Consider the following 19,494-nt stretch of genomic DNA (forward strand, 5'->3'; position numbering starts at 1 on the left):
AGACAACAGTGAATGTTTTTCACCCCATTCTCTAGCATACACTTGCTTTAAAGAAGGTAGATAGATTTATGATTGAAAAAAATAGAGCAGAAGGGAAGAAAATGTTGGTAGGTATTCAATACAGAGAACTCTGTGAGATTGGTGACTGTGACTAAATGAGGATGGATTAGTGATCTTGATGCAGATCAGGACAAGTACCAGAAGAATTGCAGTGCAGTGAAATATTTGAAATTTTGCTATTAGATAGGTCACATTTGATTAATTTTCAATAAGGAGATTTTATGTTTGGTTTGGAAAATATTAGCATTATCAATAGTGCATAATAGGAAAATAAATTACTTTCTCATAGGGCCATTAAAATTTAAAACCAGATTTTTTTTAACAGAAGTCTAAAAGGCTAAGCATATTTCTATCTTGGTTTTTTATTAGGTTTTATACCAAAGAAAATATTTATTGAAACTGTTAGTGGCTTGGTTAATTTGAATCTTGGAATAAATTGCTTTCCTGATGCATGGAAGAACTTAACACTTGCAGATGTAAGTTAACCCCTTGACACCCCTATATTCTCTTCAGCTGGAGAATAGTCTCTTGGTTTGTGTAGAATATGCAGCATTGTCTGTAGCATGATAAAAGGAAGTTCATAATACTATAGGGCATTATTAGTTTTTCTTTAAAATTCTTCTATTTCACCAGGGAAGGATCGTGGAATTCACTGTGCCAGACATTTTTGTCAGCACTTTATTTATTTACAATTTTCAAATTATATCAGCTAAGATGCCATCCACGGTTTTCAGATTTAGAAACATGAAATCTTCCAAATCTTCCACACTGAATTAATTTCTCTTTCAGATGTTGCTGGTAAGCCTATAGAATGAAAGTATTTACTTGTTTTACCATGTTTTAATAACTGCTTCTAAGAGTAAACCATGATTCACATTAAGATTTTCAATTGGATTTCACATGATTTCACTGCTTTATTCATATATTCTTCACACAAATGAGCTGCATGAGTAAAACATTTTAATTTTAAAGTGGCGTAGTTCCAGTGAGTTTAGTACGAACTAGTCACATCTGTCATCTTGACTATATAAAAACCTAATCTGATCACAGGAAATTAATTATCCAAGGAAAGCTATCAGTCAGATATTGTCTATTAATAGATGAAATGTGCATGTATCCCATGTTTTGTGTATTTTGAGAATTTTTAGTGCTGATAAATCCTATCTTTATTTTAGTAATAGAATTTTCTTTCCTTAAGAGAATCATTTTGAAATGAAAATTTTAAATTTATTGTGGCAGCAAGAACTTACAAAAGGAAATTCTCAAAGCATAAGCTATGGTATATATAGATGCCTATTTGAGCACTCAGGTTGTTTATTTAGAGAGATATCAACAGCACATGGCAGTCGACACACAGGCCTATTTTATTTTGCCCTTCATAGAAATCTGAGACCTCACTGCAGAACTTTGCACATTCTGTCCAGGAAAATACCTAAGGATACATAGGCTATTGAAAGACTATGTTTATGTACACATTTGACAATATTTACTATTTTGGTTTTATAGTTGGAAACTATGGCATCTGAATTCACAGTGAACTCAGAACTTACTGACTGGCGCAGATTCTTACTGGCAGCAGCACAGCCTTGGCCAGTGCCATCTGTGACACAACTCCTCAAAACACTGCATGTCTTCAAGTCTGTTGATGTCACTGGATCAGGCTTCATTACACAGGAACACTATATACAGGTTATAATCCTTTTATTTTTGTCAGTCAAATCTTATTTTGTTAAACTCCCTGAATCAAAAGATATGTTGTTTGATTTATTCACCTTGAGAAACTCAGTCCAAATTTTAAGTGCTTTAGGTCTGAGGGAGCTTTCTAGTGAAAAGTATTTTCAGGAAATTGATGGCCTAATATCTATCTTGTCCATAGTTTCACAAATCAGGCTAATTAAACATACTTTTAACTTGATTTTCCTACTTTTTCCATAAATTAATTTCAAGTGAAAATCCTTTCTGTTCTAAAGAAGCCATTGTATGTGCACTTTGATGACTATTAACTTACTTGACACTGAATAAGATAATTTGCTCTAAGCAAAAATAAGGATTTCAGTTTCATCTCATCAGCTGCATTTTAATTAAATGTTTCTAGATTTTTTCCAATAATTAATTTCCTCAAGTTAAGATCATTCCTCAGACCTTGACTACATGGAAAATTATAAAATTCTTTGATTGTTTTTCTGAGTACAATTTATATTTGAATTGTCACATAGTTCAGCAAGGTTTTCCAGAAAGAGTATTATGAGTACATCTTTGTTCTTTCAGCAAAATTCTGCTCATTTTCATTTATTTTGCATTTTTAATCATACTTAGAATTATACTTGCTGGTTCAGTCTCTTAGGCTATATTAGCTGTAAGTATCATATATATGCACATATAGGTGTCTGTAGATACTCCAGTCTTGCCAGTTTCTGTATTTGTTTGGTGATATTAAATATAATTTTCCAACTGTTTTGAATAACTTTCATAGAACCTTTATTGTAATTTGTTTTCCAATCACCTAGCATTTTTTAAAGAAAAATAAATAAAGGCTGTGTTAGTCCAGAGGCCTGTCATTTTCAGAACTTCTTTGATTAATTTAAAACTTAAACTGGAGCACCTGCCAATCCCTGCCCACCCCAGACTTTCTAAGAAACAAACTCTGTAAAGCCAGAAAACCCACAAAAAATGCAGGTCTCTGTGCATATATTTTTCTATCGTTGTAAGTTTTACTGAAGAGTTTACAAATAAGCTAACAGTTACAAGACATGTAGACCAAGAACGTACATTTTAGCACAGGATCCTATTTCAAATATGATACTAACTGAGCAATTAATTTAATCCCTTCATTATTACAAGGTAGTAAATATGCAATAAACAACTGATTTGAGTAACCTTCCACTGAGAATTTGACTTGCTTCATCTGTCATCTGTCCTCTTTCTCTGCACCTGTACTGGTAAACTACACAGTGCTGGGGCCGTCTCCAGGTAATGGTGCTGGGTTGTCCCTACTGTGATGTTGTTTGTACTACCTGGTGTGGTTTCACACAAGTGAGTTTTTCTGTAAGTTTGTTCATGCCTATCCAGATCTAGCTGATCCTTCCTGTGTTTAGAGTCCAGTACTACAGAATTGGTTCTGAGCACTTTTAATTTACAGTGGTATCTCTGGCTCTGTAGGACTCTTGGTCATCTTGTTGGGAGCAGGAAAACAAGGGGAGAGCCATGCCTCCATCCTTCAATACACTGAATTGTATGGACAGTTTCTTCTAAAAGTACAGTCTGGACAAAAGCTGTGGGGGCTATAAAAGGATATTCTAAAAGGAAGAACCAGAACATGCATAGAAATTGCATATCATATTCTGCTTCTTCAGCAGCATAGATTTACAACTAGGCAGTTAATTTTTACTTTTTTTGAAAAGCATACATTCACTTCTACCCTACTTGATTTACAATAATTTCTCAAGTATCTGTTACAACATACAAACAGCTACTTAATTATTCTCATATCATTGTATATTAATAACAAATTCAGTTTCATTAAGTCCAGAAGTTAGGCTCTTAGTAACCTGTGTGTTGAACAGCATATTTCACTACTTTATTTCAACATATGAAAATAAACAAACTTATTTATTTATTTGTAAAATCAGGTTGGCTTATGGTTTAATGGAAATGAAGATCTAAGCATAACAGAAAGTTGCGAGGAACCTGTGTCTTTTGAAAGGCTAAAAGAGCTCATAAAGGTAACTGAAAACAGGTATTCTGAAGAGATCACTATTCAAATATGAGAGGTTTCATTTCACAGTTTTTTGGATCTCTGTTTTCAATAAGTGCTGCATTTTTTGAGGTTTTTTTCAGGTCAAGTGGTGCTTCAGAATAATGTTGAGAGGAATCCAAGAATCAGCCTTGAGTATTCTAAATCATAGTATGCTCAGAAAGACTTAATTACTCCTTTCTTGGTTGAATGACATTAATTTTGCTACACAGCAACCAGCTTTGTAAAGAATGGGAAGCAAATGACCACTGCATCTGAGCTCATAGAATTTTCCATGAAAGAGGATGCTAATGAATAAAAAATACTTTGAACATTTTTTTCATGATACAAGGTTTTATTAATTCCTCCCTTTTCTGAGAATTTCAATTTCTGTTTCCGTGAATTAATTAACACACATTTGCGATTTATCACAGCCTTGATTTGTAAAGCCTCAACATCTTCTTAAACATCTTTCTATAGTAGCTCTTATTAGCAGTAACAACTGTATTTCATCCTTTACTCTACAGTTCTCGATTTGTATCTCATTTAATTCCACCTATAGAAATTAATTGGCTTGGTTTTGCCCTTTTATAGTTTTTCTTCACTTTATTTGCGGATACCAAAAAAGACCCTGCTCTGCTGGACTATATTGAGATGCTGCTTTATTTCGCCTCCCACTCTGATCCAGTTGAAGGTGTATACAGAGCACTTAGCATTGCTGCTGGAACACGTGTTCAGAGAAAAAAAGAAGCTTTCCTTCCATGTGTGGTAAAATATTACAGAAAAATACTAGAGAATAGCAGTAGTACTTTCAAATTATAAATTAACTAGATTCCTCTATATTTGCTTATCCTGGGTAGCTCCAGTCCTCCCAAGTAGTGTCACTGAGTGCATGGGAGCATTACATTGGTAATAATAGTCAGAAGGACTCTTTCAAATGTCTGGAAATTTGCTTGCCAATAATGACAGTTTAAGATATTTACTGCTGACTACTCCTTGTGCATATGAATGTAAGTAATTCTTTTGCCTAAATGACCAGCTGTCAGTCACCTGGAAGTAGTGTGCAGTGTGACTTAGAGTAATGTTATCTCAAGATGCAAGACCTGGTGCTGATCTTACTTTATTTTCCACTACATTTCTTTGAGATATTCAGACACATCTTTGTTGTGTTATTTGCAAGTTATTTATTTGTAAACCAAAAGGTTTAATAATTATTAGTTTCATACAAAATACATTTTAAATAATTTTAAATTTAAATTTAAAATTTAAATAATTTTAAATTTATTTTTTCAGCCATGATGAATGCATTGTTACATCAAATGAAACTTGACATTTGAACATTAGTAGTATTTCTGGAGTATGTTTTTATTGTTAAAGTCTTAAAACTGGAATTAGTCCACTGCATGCATCAGTTACTTATTAGTGAATACTTATATTTATTGAACTATAAGTCATTTTTTGAGACATAAATTATTTATCTGTACACATCTTGGAAAGAACTTCCTGCTCAAGATAATAAAATGATTCATTTTATTTCACAACCACAGTGACTCTAGCATCTGCCCAGAACTTAAAAAACAATTGAGATCTCTACAAACAGTATAGAAAAGGCATTATTTTATTACACAGAGTAATCATAAACATATGCAAAATAGCAATTTTTTAATTTCAAATGACAGAAACTATTATAAGAGAGTTTTTGCACACTGGAGAGACTGAATAAGATAATAAGACAATTAGACTTCACACATTTCTTAGGAAGAAGGAGAGCACAGAATGCTTTCAATTAGATATTATGGTACTAATTTCCCATATTTCAGTGCAAAGTTCTAACTTTCGTCTCACTGGATAAAAAGCTACACAACCTGTTCTACTCTTTGCCATTTTCTGCTTGGTTTGATCTGTTTGGTTGGGAGTTTGGTAGTATATAAGTAAGAGCACTGGCATTATCACCTATGTGTCAACAACTTCTTAAGGTTGTGAGTCTCGAGTGAAGGGGAGCATTTCCCTTCAGCCCAGAATTAACTGGACCTCTGAGGAAAAAGAGATGTCCCATCTAACCTGAGCATTTCCTCATGCCTGCTTTCTCACTCAAGGCATTGGCTCTGTGAATCTGTGCTGTCTGATGTATGCTTCATAGTGTAATAAACAGACAGATTATGTGCCTAATGCACCTTGGAGAGTCCCTCAGAAACCTAGGAATAGCCATAAATTAGATGTTAAATGAATCTTGCTTATGTAGTTCTCCTTGACTTTATAGTTGGCTAGGCTGGTACACAGAATCACTGAAGTGATTTAAAACATCATTTTAATATTTTCTTTCTTCTTATGCCTCGTATTCCATGCCTATGCACTTAAACGATAATGTTGAACAGGGACAAAGGGCAGCAAAAGAAATCCTATACCACTGAAGTAAATGAGGTTTTTCAATAGGCTTCAGTAGAGCCAGAATTTCATGAAGGTTATTCCACAAACACAAGGGGGCAAAAAGGAAATGGTGCATTGATATCATGTCATGTTTGAGCCAAACTCCATCCGATACATAGAATCCTGAAGACATCCAAAGTGGTTTTCAGCATCAAATTAGGAACCTAAACCTTTGTTTCTATGTGTCTTAATATCCCAATTCTCACTCCAGGTACAGAAAATATAGTAAATATCATCAGTGGAACATTCATCAATGAAATATAAAGAGCTGTCTAGCTCATCTCTAAGAAGTTTTACACCTTAGGTAGCTGGCTCATACATAGGCATTTATAGAACTTCACCTAATTTGCCTCTTCTATTTTCTTGTTCTGTGCTGATAATTGTAATGACTTCTCATTGGTATCTGCTTGCAGAAATACTTCTGAAGCCTTCATGTTATTAAGAGAAGCTCAGACAAACATATTCTTGATACTTCTTTTTGTACCTTTATTTTAAGTCTTAATGATGTTATTATTGGTTGTGTAAGCTCAGTGTAAGCAATGCAATGAGAGACCCAAAAACTTCAGCGCTGATATTCCTGTAATCTTGATTACTGTGTGTTGAAAAGACTGTAAATGACTACTCCTCCTGTACTCAAAATGAGATGTATTTAGGCCCAAGGCACACAGCACAAGTATGACTGAACCACTCCTAATGAGGAAAGAAATGTTTTGTTCAATTGCATGGAATTTCCTGTTCCTAATGGTTAGTTGACATTGTGGCATAATCTAGTGAAAGCAATAGATTCACCTGTGTGGTGTCCTTTCTCATCTTTGTGCTCACAAATCTCTACAGCAGAGGTTCTTTTTGTTTCATTTTTGGTGGGTTTTTTTTCTCTTTGACCAGCTCTAATATCACCACAAAATTAACTAATTGCTTGCTTAAAGTAAACCTAATTATTCTCCATAAACTAGAAAATACCTATTTCTGTGGAGAGCTGGTTAACTGTTGGCCAAAATAGAGTTCTTGCAGTGACTAGATTTGGACTAGAAAATCCATACTTTTTTTTCATGTGAACATCCAGAATTACCAAGTTTAATCCTTAAATAAACACAAAGTTCTTGGTATTGTAGTTTGTAACTATTAAATATTTTTATGTTTTTTTGCTCTGAGAAATACTAGTTTTTCCGTGCATTGTTGGCCATATTCCTGGAAAAGGCTGTCTATTAAATTTCTGATAATGCCAAACTTATGGATATTTCTGGACTGTCAGGATCTATTTCTCCATCCTACAGTGCAGTAGATGATTTCGTGTGAGTTGATGGCTTTTTTTTTTTTTTTTGGTAAGAATGAAGTTCGGAATTGTAATTCGTCAGTTCTTAATGGTGTTTAACTGAAAGAGTCATCTACTGACAGACTGTTTATCCACAAGTATGACACCTGTGCCTAAATTTTTAGGATTCTTCAAGCCCCAATATATTGTTAAATGAAAAGATTTTAACGGAGGATGAAAAAGAAGTCTTGAATTACACAGGTGAAGGAATGATTTCAGTGGCATCTCTACTCAAAGTGTTTCATCCTGGAGGAAGTAAGGATGAAGATTATCATAGATTTAGCTGTCTGGAGAAGGCAGAGAGCTATGATAAGGTAGGCAGATTGATTCAAGGATGGTTTTATAGCTTACATCATACATTTAAAAAATCTGCCATGATCTTTGCTTTTCCAAAATTCTTTTATTCAATAAATTGACCACTTTTTTTTTTTTTCACTTAAAGCATTTCATCAGGATATACCAAGAATTAGATGCTGAAGATCTGACACCCATTGCAGTTGAACTCCTTTTGAAGCATCCTTTCATGGAAGATCTGATAAACACATGCCAAGAATATAAACTTATTGTAAGTATTCCTGTCTGGGACCAAAGACTTTGTAAGCACACATGCTTAAATTTGCATTATCCCAGAAATATACATGTAATTAATGTAATAATGCCAATTTGCAAGGTAGATCAGCTTTAAAGCCCAGCAGCTGTAGGGTAGATCAGGTTTTTTGTTTTCAATTAAAATTCCATCCATCAAAGGTGGATGGACTGCTTTCTGACCTGCTTTTTGTACAAGTCTTGCTGGCCTGGAGCTGCCTACAGATTTTCAACTGCCTTGTCTGGTGAGGCTTTGCCTTCCTCCCCATACACAGAAAGGAGTCTGGTTGAATTATCCTGCCAACAGGATCATACTGCAGGACACTGTAGGATATCCCATTCCATCCCAGGCCTACCAAGCAGCAGAAAAGGGCATGCAGAGGTAGTACAGGTCCAGGTGTCCTTCCCTACCATTTTCTAGAGCTTCTGTGCTGTCTGCTCGTATGTTTAAACATGCATTAAAACAGCTGCACAAAAGGCAAGTTTGAGCCAGATAGTCATCCTACTGAAAGTATCAAACTATGGCAGAAGTACTTGATATACACAGTGTAAGAAAATAGCATGAGAAGATGAGAGGATGCTTGCATGTGCATGTCCCACAACAAATATGAACAGTCTTCACAAGTTTTAGATGATCACCCACACAATGTAAATCTGAATAAGATACATGATAGTTTAGGAGTAATTATATTCCTCACTTTTAGGATGTGAATTGCCCAGCATTTATTATATCACTCATATATCACTCATATAATATATCACTCATAATCATTGCTAGTAAAAGATAAAATATAAGAATAATAGAATATATTTACTCAGTAAAAGTAAGGGTTAAAAAACCATTTGCAACAGTAGAAAGTGATAAAAAATGTAAGACAAAGACAAGACAATATAATTGAAGATTATAACTATCCATGTGTGTCCATCCTGCCCATGTTGCTGTCTCAGCCAGTTTGGGGAGACAGATGCCATGGAATGTTAGGACATTCCTCCCTTCCCTTCCCCAGTTTTCCTTCCTGACTCTTTCTATTTAATTGAATACTGCATTTTCTAATTTGACTTTTTCTCACTGAATTTGTTGTAGACCAAAGCATTTTTAAACCAGCTCTCTAGATGTGTTCCACCTCAATAACTGTTTTTTACACAAATGCTCACTGACTTCATAGCATTTAAACATAATTCTGCGTCTTCATGAAGACCAAATGTGATGAAAGCTAAAATAAAACTTAATTAGGGTGTAAACTGAGTAAATCCGTATCTATATGCTAGGCAATTTACAGGGACTCTTTGTTAAAATGTTTTCACACTGGCCAATAGTTGAAAATCAAACACACCATATCTGTTCTTTATTAAAATTTCTGATTATCCTTTATCATTTTTAGTGGGAACTTTGTTACATAGCTTAACGAGTGATTGTTTCAATGTTTCAGTTGTATTAGCTACATCAATTACTCTTGTTATTTCTGGCTGGTAGGATGTATAAAGTTCAGGTATAAAAGTTGTCAGTCTATGAGAACAGTTGTAGGATAGTGTATATGAATCTTGTCAGTAACTGAGGATTTCAGTGCATATATTCTAGCCCAGAGTAGTTCCCACATCTTGTTTATATATTGTTATCATTCCATTTAAATGAGACATTTTCCCACCTAATTGGCAGGTTCTGTTGATGCCTGTATCTCCTGACTCAACAGTTAGGTGATGCAGAGTTTCAGTTCTCATTTGTAATACTTAAAATTTGCTCTTGAAAAGGCTTATACTGACTGTATCTCAAATATAGTACTCTGTGGTTTCTGTACTTAAACTGTCTCTATTTCATTCCTTGACTGTACTGTTAAATACAGACTTTTGTTTTATACATGAAATCAACACAGGTTTACAAAAGAAGTGTTATATTCACCAGCAAACAGGCATAGAGACCCAGGGGCCATTGTTTTAAGGATGTTACAATTCTGGTCTATTACATATAGACTCCAGAAGATTTTTCCTGTATCAATTCCTTAATTGGGGAACAGATGAACTTACTTCTTTCCAAGACAATATTTTTAGCATCGATTATTTTTGTAGAAACTCTCCTCTGAGATGTCTATAAAACTGAAAGTCAACCACAGTGCTGTTATTTTGAGATCTTTTACAAGATAAATATAGCAAGTTAGGGTGTGGTTTCTAGAAGTTAAAATGTTTCTACTAACTCACTTATAAACAGTAGAAAGTAAAATGTTTTGCTGAAAACTATAAAGGGACCATCTAGCTTACAATTTTTCAAATTTAAATTAGGATACCTGATTCTTTTGGATCTTGATGACCTGTTCAATTTCAACATTATTATCTGTCATATCTTAAAAAATTTTTTTTCCATGTGAGATATATTGTCTTTTGTAAGGATTTTGTTTTCTCTGCTAGTGGGCTGGCAGCGTCTTACATGCTGGTGACCTTTCTGTCAGCCTTAGTACAAATGTCTACAAATTAATGTAATGCCCAGAAATTCTATTACTCTTTCATCTTATCTTTCCTATCCTGATTACAAGGTTTCCTGGTCCTAACTAGAACTTTCAAGTGTTTGCCATTATCAGTACATTTTTTTCACATATCACATGAAATTTATTCCTTGAGAATAGGCAGATGACACTTAGACATGTATGTTTATAAAGGCATTCATTATATGCTCAATTAATTTTTTTTAAAATAACTTTAATAGCAAATGAGAGAAGATTTTTATTAGACCAGATGATTCAGATGGGAGGAGCAAGCACTCTGCTTTTTCCACTGTGTGAATTTGTCTATTTGATTTGGTCAATTAAAGGGTTTTCTTTAGGCGTCATTATTTATTGTTACAAATTTTACCATCTGTTCTGAGACTGTCACAGATACAGTAAATACCGAAACAACCACATTTAGTAATTCTGCATCTTGATTGTGATAAAGAGTCTGGGATTTATTCTACTTCTGTAATTCTTAATGTTTAATGCAGTATGTTACTTTGAATAGACTACATTCTTATAATTATTGAAGATAAGGTAGTTTGATAATTAGCATTCAGTTTATTAATATCAAAAACATTATGGATTGGTTAAATTGTGTTGCATTTCTTACTCTGCTTTCAAATGCTGAATAGCCCTTTAAAGAAAGCTCTGTTTTTGGAGATAGGATACCACATCATATTTCTATGTGATTCTGAATACATTTAGCACAGGGTCTTGCATTATGCTTGTTCTGTCTAAATTAATTGTCATATGGTTGCTGCTGTTACTGTTGTTCATTCTGTTAATCATTTCAGTAACATAATTCAGATATTCCTTCAGATAGGACTTCTTCTGAAGCAGGATTTCTATTAATGTATAATTAATATGCCTTTATGAAAAAACATTTATTAGTATGTTGAAGAACTATTACAAAACCTGTTTATACCCACAGCAGCCATTTAATATTACATAACAAACATTCAGATCTCCATGTATAATTTCACAAAGTAAAAGAGCTTCATGTCATAAGAAGAGTTCATACAGATTATATTAAATACATCTTATGAACTGGACCATGTATCAAGGTTTTGACAGAAAAAAACCACTGCTGAATCACTGTCTAGTCATATGCTGTAACTGTAATACTTATGAAACTTGAAAAGCTTTTTTCATGTGGTGTTTTAAATGTGCAAGAAAAGGAAAATCTAACTCAGTGTTTAACTACCTCATTTAAAAAAGAGACCTATGTTGTGCTTCTCTTGATTATGTATCCCATCCCTAAATAATCTTAGAAAATTTAATGTACATAAAAGATGTTGTTTCTGATATTAAAGACATATAAATAATGTGTTCATGTAAAAAAAGTTTTCTTCATTAAAGATGGACATAGTAAAAATGTTGGAGCACTGTATCTCCAGTTTTTTGACAGTATTTAGTAACACATTTATTTTTATCAAACAAGGATTGAAACTACTTTTTCTGACTCAATTTGCTGAAAAATGCCTTCTCATAGTGAAGTGTTTCCTAGAGTCAAAGATAAATATTAGTGCAACCTTCTAAAACCAAGGACTGGTAATATTTTCTTTTAGCATAGTTCTGTATTCACCGAAATGCTTCTGATACTTTGCAAGTTTGTGAGGCATCATTACGTAAAGGCAGATCCTGATTTTGAAAAAAGGTTGTATTTTCAAGATATGCACGAAATATATATAGGACTATATGTATATAAAAATACTACATTTATATATGGAATCTGAATGTTAATTATTTGTCTAAAGGGAAAAAACTGTATTCTGACAGTATCAGAAAATGCTAGAAAGTTAAATATTTAACTTTGTATTGAATGCTCAGCATGTTATTTTTAAAAGAGAAATTCCTTGTTCATCCTACTTACACATCCTGCAATGGATAGTATTGCTGAAATGGGAAATTGAGAAGATTCTGCTAATACAAAATTATTGAAAATTAACAAATCAGGCAATAAGTTATAAAGAACTAAGCACAAAATTAATCTACTGAGGATATATATTATTCAAAGGGTTAGGTGCTCATTTTCCTTTATATCTGTTTCCTGGAATTGTTGTTAAAGTTCAGAAATACAACATATTAAAAAAAACCCTTAATTGAAGAATTTTTATTTGTATGTTCTGAATAACATTTACTAGTTTAAACAATAATCTTGATACAACTCTTTACCAATAATAGTAAGCTGATGTTTAAGATCTCTGTTTAAGAGTTGCATTTTAACATAGGGTTGTTATGTAAAATCACCAAAGGCAATGAAGTGCTTTTTGATAACACAAAAACATCTTCTCAGTGATCTTATAGCACCTCAGCTGAATGAGTTCCAGTGTCCTGCTGGAAGACATTATCTGTAACGTGGGGAATGTGTAATTTACCTCCACTGAAGTTATTTTTTCACTATAATCTAGTCAGTGGAAAGCTCACCCCATGGATAGACAGGTATTATTACTGCAGGTTTTAAAGTGTTATTACTGCAGTTTTCAGGCTGCAACATGAAATTACTTTTAATATTTCCTTTTTCCTTTTCATAGGATATTAAAGTCTTTCTCCAGAGATCCAAAGAAGCACAGTTAATTGATGGGGAACAAAACACATGTGAAGACATCAGTGTATGAAAAATTACTGTTCCTGAACATTAAGAAATCTTTTTTCTCAAATTCTGTAAGAAATGTGCCTTACAAGTCCAGTACTTTCTTCTATGAAAATAATTTTTTGTTTATTGTTGCGAGAGCAAAATCCTATTCCAGCTACACATTTTCTGTTACTTTAAATTTAAAAAAAAAAAAAAAAAATCCATCCAAACCACCAACAGGGAAAGTTATGGTTTACTCATCTTAAATAGTCTGAGGATATTTCTAAAGGAAATTAAACCTGTTTCTGAACTAAAATAGAGATGGTAGTGTCTTCATTAAGATTTGGTTAAAGAAAAGAATATGTACAATTCTTCTAAATGCACTAAGATATCTATTCAGCTTTTGTTATATGTAGAGTTTATTTATTAATTATTTTAATGAATTAAATGCTGTAATCAGTTAATCTTTTAAAACATGTTGCAAATTCTAGCTAATAAAATAAATGAAAACAGTGTTTTCTCAGGATAAATTGGGCATCATGTTCATGAAAACAGAGTGTTTATTGACAGTAGCTATGATGAATCTTTGCCACTGAACCTTTCTATTTCTAACCTTGCAGTACATCTCAACTCTACCACCTGCTAAAGACCTGCCTGCTATCCTTTTTTTATTGACACATTGCTTTCAAGGGCATCATATACTCCAGACACATGGTGTATTTTCCTATTTGATAGGTGCTTATCTAAAAATGTCTATGGCACACCATGAGACCTAGAGAAAGCTGACATCTGTGGCAGATTGTGCTGGTTTGAAAGCAAAACCAGTGAGACTCCAAGTCAGAAATACAATTTAATAGAGCGAGAACAAACAACAAGAAAGGTAAAAATAAGATAAATGCAATAGTACAAAGGACCACTGACAGTGTCAGAATGCAAACCTGACACCCTGTTGGTCAGGGTGTTGGAAGCAGCCCGAGATAAGTCCTCCCAGAGTGACAGCTGTGGCTCTGTTGAAGCAGAGATGATCCTCAAGAAAGGGTTCAGTCGTCCTCTGGGAATCCAGGGGAAACGACCTATGTTGGTGTTTGGGATTGCTGGGTTTATCCCAGTGGAAAGGCTTTGGCTCCTCCCACTGGATGGAGCATCTCACACTGGAATGAGGTGATGTTATCAGTCACGTGAGGGGCCTTCAATGGCCCATTCACAGGTGATGTCCCTCAGAGGAGGATGGGTGGAGGAAGAGATAAGAAGGCCCTGCCTTATCTGATGTTATCAGGTGTCCCATTGACAGAGGGCATCTCCCCTCTTTCCACTCCTAGAGTTACAAGAGATAAAGAACAGTATCTCCCAACCAACTTCAACAGATGAAAATAGAATACACATTTTTGGTTAAATTTTTCAACCCAAGACACAGATTAAGCAGTCTTGGTCAAACGCTCTCCTTACTTACAGCTGAAGTGGGTGTTTCTTTTTCTATATGAAGTCTGAGTCTTACTGGTTTTCCTGAATAATAGTATCTTTGTGTTTAAAATAATTTTTATCCAATTTCTCCATTCTCTTGTGTCTAGTAATGGCTGACTATAAGTTGATAGGAACTATTTTTTCATGGACCTCTGTGACATACAGTTTACAACACTCTTTCAGGGGTATTCTGGTATTCTTCTAAACTACAGTGTCAAGTTTTCTGAAGAGTAAATACAGGAAATTGGTAACTGTGATTATTTAAGCTCAGTATAGTGTCTAATTTTTAATCTGTCAGCTGCCCAAGATATTAGCAAACCTTTAGCATACTACACTGTCTCAGCAGCTTGTAACTGAACACCGCTCCTTCATTCTGGAGTGTATTTTTTCCATATTCATCATTACCCTCATAAAAATTGCAGAAAATGTTTAAAGGTTCTTTTCCCTGTTTGATTCAGCAAAGTATTTGAACATATGATGTGCTTTACGAATAAAAATAATTCCATAGGGAACCACAAACCTTTACCTTTTGGTGAGAATGCTATCTGCACAGAATATTTTTTTCATTTTAATCCATCTTTATTACTTTTTAGCCAAGTATGCATGAAATAGTATAGTACTCACATATGATGATGTTCCTTGTGGAGGTTTCTAGATTGCCTTTTTGAGTTACAAAACAATTCTGGAAAATTGTTTCAAATCAAAAAAGCAATAGCAGCATGTTAAGAATGAAGAAGAAAGGTTAGACAACAACTAAGAGACCAGATAAATAAATATATCTGGCAGTAAATATTTTTTCAGATTTTTCGAACTTGATGTCAATAATGGCAGGTTTATTTTTTTGTTGATTAAAAACAGTCATATTTTGAAAGGAAAGTCTAGAGCTAGCAGATCAAAGCATCTGTATGTGATACATGAATCTCAGAATAGAACCCAGTCAGCTTATCAGTTCAGGCAAAAAATGTTCATGTCTCTTCAGTCTACATATTTTGTGCTAACCACACCAGCACATAAACAGATGTAACTTTGTTGTACCCCCACAAACCATGCTAAAACCTCAACATCCTCATTTTACATGTGACAAGAGGCTTTATGATATGCATACAAATTATTCTTTCTACCAGAATCATTTCTTCACATAACATATACAATTTGGTCAGTTTCATCCCCAGTATTTTTTAAACATAACATGTATATATTCACACTAGATTTTGGCTTTTTACTTCATATTAAAATATTACATGAATAGAAAAGAATTGCAATTTAGTTCTCTGCCTTTTGCATGTCTCTTAATTTTTAATTTTTTTGTTTTTGTTTTTGTTTTTTGTTCCACACTTAGTTTCTTATTAAAAACCAGCTTTGATTACTAAGTATTTAATTCTGACTTTGCATACTGGAGATCTAAATGAGAAAATAAAAAAGGTATTCTTTTCAAAAAGCTTTCCCTACTATTCATAAACCTGAGTGAAGGAAGAAGCTACAGCTACTGGAAATCATAAATTGCTATTTAGTTAAGATTCTTCAAGTATTCCTCCTTTCTCATACACTGTTCATGTATTTTACCTGTGACCCAGAATGTCACATAAAATCATTACTGATAATGATCAGTAAATCCACACTTTGAAATTAAGTGCAGATTGTAGAGCAGTGTAAAATAGTAAAAATTGAAGTAGGTTAAGTCAAGTGTCAAGCTTCATGCAGTGAGCATATACCCCTCTGTGGGAAAGTAAAAGTATAATTTACAAAGCAAAGAACGCATGCCCTGACAATTGCAATGTATTTTTTCAGTAGTTACTACTTGAGTATAGCTGAGTATCACAAGAGTTATTCAAGAGATTTTGAGTTCCAGCCCAGCTGTGACCCAGACATGAAAGAGGTCCTTGTCATTATGAAGGGGGAATGCTGAGTAGTTTTGCATTCAGATGTAGCAGGAGAGTTACAGTTTTATCATGTTCAACTGCTATAGCTACACTTCAAGCAGGATAGTTGAAACTAGAAAGTATTCAGCGAATAATGTCAAAGATGGTAGGAAATCATGTTTTGTATAAAAAGGCATGAAGAACTTGGTCTCTTTACCAAAGGAAAATGTAATGGACTTTCAAATATCATTTTTCCAAGAATCCATCTTCATTCTGGTAGACACCATCTAGATTCAATGGCTAGAACCCTTGGCTTCAAAATAGCAAGCAGATTTTTAATGGGGAAGTCAATGAACTGTAGAAGCAACTAGCTAAATGAGATAGTTTCCTCATCAGAGAGTTGTAAAATACAGATAGGTAATTCTTTTAGACACAGCTTGTGACAGGAACGAAAAGAAGAAATAACTGCCCATTTGGTATTAGCATACAGAGTTAAAAACTGAACCTGAAAGAATAGTTTGGCTTCCAGTTAATTGTATGCAACATACTGAATCCTGTTTTCACAGCCTTTCAATGTTTTATTTACTCCTTAATTCCGCTTTTGTCAGATATTCTCGTCTATGCTGCATAGAAAATGCCTTGGATGGTTTGCTGTAGAAGAGATGCAACAAAGCTTATATTATCAATTGTCTGATAATAATTAAAATTACTTGTATTCCATCCTTGCAAAAATCTTCTTTCAAAAAATGCTACAAACCGAAAGGTGCTGTTGAATTAGATGTTTTCTATATTTTTATTAATTTGCATAAAATCTCTCAGTGTATATCAATCTCAACATTTCATTCTGCACGGAATTCAGGCTCCATGTTAGTCCATTTCAGAGCTATAACACATTCCTTTATACAGGTAGAATACCTCCAGATTTGCTCCTTAGAAAGCAGAGTCTAGTACAGGAAGATTCAAAATTTTGCAAGTAACCAGATCACTTTAAAAGATGGTTATGTTTGGGTTTGTTATTTTGATTTAAAATGGCTGAGTGATGTCACATCATTGCCATAATAGCAGGAAAAGTTCCTCAATTTGCTCTGCGGTCCTTACCTCAAAATTTCCACTGAGTATGAGGTTCAGACATGCTTTCTTTTTTCATTCTTCAAAAGTAAAGCCAGCTGTTTGTTAAAAGCCTCTTAGCTCTGCTGAAATTTCTAAGTGGGTGAAGACAGCTTAAGAGAAGCTCTCCAAACCGTCAAAAGAACAGTGATAAATACAATCTGAAAATGAAGCACACAAGACAAACTTCTTTGGAATGTTGTAGTTACGAAAAATTTCAGAAGTTGTAGTATTGTTCACTTTCTCAGTAAAAATTACCTGGGCTGATACTGCTTGTATTACCTTTAATAGATTCTATAACAAATATGCTTATTTGTAAGTAGAAAAACAATTGAATTAAATTCCCAGTTTTACAAAATATCCTTGCCAGTGAAGAATAAACTATTTCCTTTAAAGTTTATTTTAAATAAAATGTGTAAAGAAAATTCTGTAGTTCAACATTGCATCATAGAACATCCCTGCAAACTCAAGAAGGAAGGTGCAAAAGGTTGCCCCTCTGGGAAGGATAACCTCTCATAATGATAATTCAGCTCTGCTGAAAAGAACTTAGGGATTTTGGTGGACAGCAAGTTGAGCATAAGCCAGCAGTGTGCCCTGGCAGCAAGAACAGTCTTGGCAAATGTTAAAAGGAACACAGCTTGCAGTAGATGGAGAAAAGTCATTACCCTCGAGCAAGTAGCACTCATCATGTTTACAGTGATGACTACAGTTCTGAGCCTCCCAATACTGGGAAGACATCAACACTTAGATTTAGGATGCTTCTCACTTGCATGCAAGACTTCACATTCAAGACTTCTCAAATTCTTGGCCTCAGGGGCAATGCTTTGGACATCCTTACACTTCATAATAGCAGAGTTTGTAAAGGCTTGACAAGCTTGTTACATTAACAAAACAAAAGTGTCTGTACTTTGTAAAAACTTGTACTTATCTTGCTCTGTGAATGCTGTACCTGTTAATTAAAAAGTAGCAGCAGTAAGTCAGGAAGAGTGTGCCCACACACAATTAATGGTTTAAATTAGGCAAAACCTTCCCTTTTCCTCACTTTCCTCATGACAGAGGTTCACCTTTTCTTTGTTTCCAATACATACATATACATATATATATATATATATATACACATATATATATGTCTATATATGTGTACACATATATGCATACACGTATACATAAAGAAAGCTAAAGCTTTTCTTGCTTAATTATAAATAGCATGGCATTTTCATGTAAGGAAGTTTAATTTCATCCTGGTTAACCATGAATTGGTGCTTTTCCAGCAAATAACATCCAGTGCTCAAGATGATTTTTTAAATAATTTTTTTAATGTGCAAAGGCATAATTGTTGAACTTGAAATCTGATCCACTGCAGAACTCCACATATGCTGTAGCTCTGATAAAGTAAGTTTAGGAGAAGGCCTTAATCATAGTCCGTCCTGTGGAAAGGTTACTACTTTTAGATAAATAATATTTAGTTAAGTCAGTGTAATATTTTCATTGGGCATTTTTAATTTGTTAATAGAAATAACAGCATGTACAAAAATCAAATCAGTATTTCCACTATTTCAAAAACTGCATATGCTGAAATCTCTTGGAACTCAAGGTTCAGTATACTGAGGCCTGGATTAAACATAAACCAAAACTTTACAGTACCATAACAGCTGACACTCAGATAGTACATGTTGCAATTCATTTAGGATAATATTGTCCTCTTTAACCTGCTAATGATTACTAGTGACACAATAAAACCAGAATGTTTTTAAATGGGACATGTCATTTACGTTGTTTTTGGAAGGAAGCCTAAAAGAGAGGTAAGATCTTGTGGTTAGAGTTCTGCAGTATGGTTATGTCTAACTGAATCAGAGAATCATAGAATATCTTGAATTGGAAAGGATCCACAGGGA

At 34.0% G+C, this 19,494-nt stretch overlaps 1 protein-coding gene across 1 annotated transcript in view; it reads left to right on the forward strand.

Moving 5' to 3' along the window:
• The window catches only part of SPEF2 (sperm flagellar 2), an 81,125-nt gene extending 62,499 nt beyond the window's left edge, over positions 1–18,626 (forward strand). Inside the window, exons 28-34 of the mRNA XM_063423989.1 lie at positions 430–536; positions 1,567–1,749; positions 3,690–3,782; positions 4,388–4,561; positions 7,658–7,846; positions 7,975–8,097; positions 13,132–18,626. Of these exons, the coding sequence (XP_063280059.1) occupies positions 430–536; positions 1,567–1,749; positions 3,690–3,782; positions 4,388–4,561; positions 7,658–7,846; positions 7,975–8,097; positions 13,132–13,215 (953 nt within the window). The 3' untranslated portion in view covers positions 13,216–18,626. The remainder of the gene's footprint in view (positions 1–429; positions 537–1,566; positions 1,750–3,689; positions 3,783–4,387; positions 4,562–7,657; positions 7,847–7,974; positions 8,098–13,131) is intronic.
• The last annotated feature ends 868 nt before the right edge of the window (positions 18,627–19,494 follow it).

The sequence above is a fragment of the Prinia subflava genome, chromosome Z (assembly GCF_021018805.1).
Source record: "Prinia subflava isolate CZ2003 ecotype Zambia chromosome Z, Cam_Psub_1.2, whole genome shotgun sequence".
In the NCBI taxonomy this organism is placed as follows: domain Eukaryota; kingdom Metazoa; phylum Chordata; class Aves; order Passeriformes; family Cisticolidae; genus Prinia; species Prinia subflava.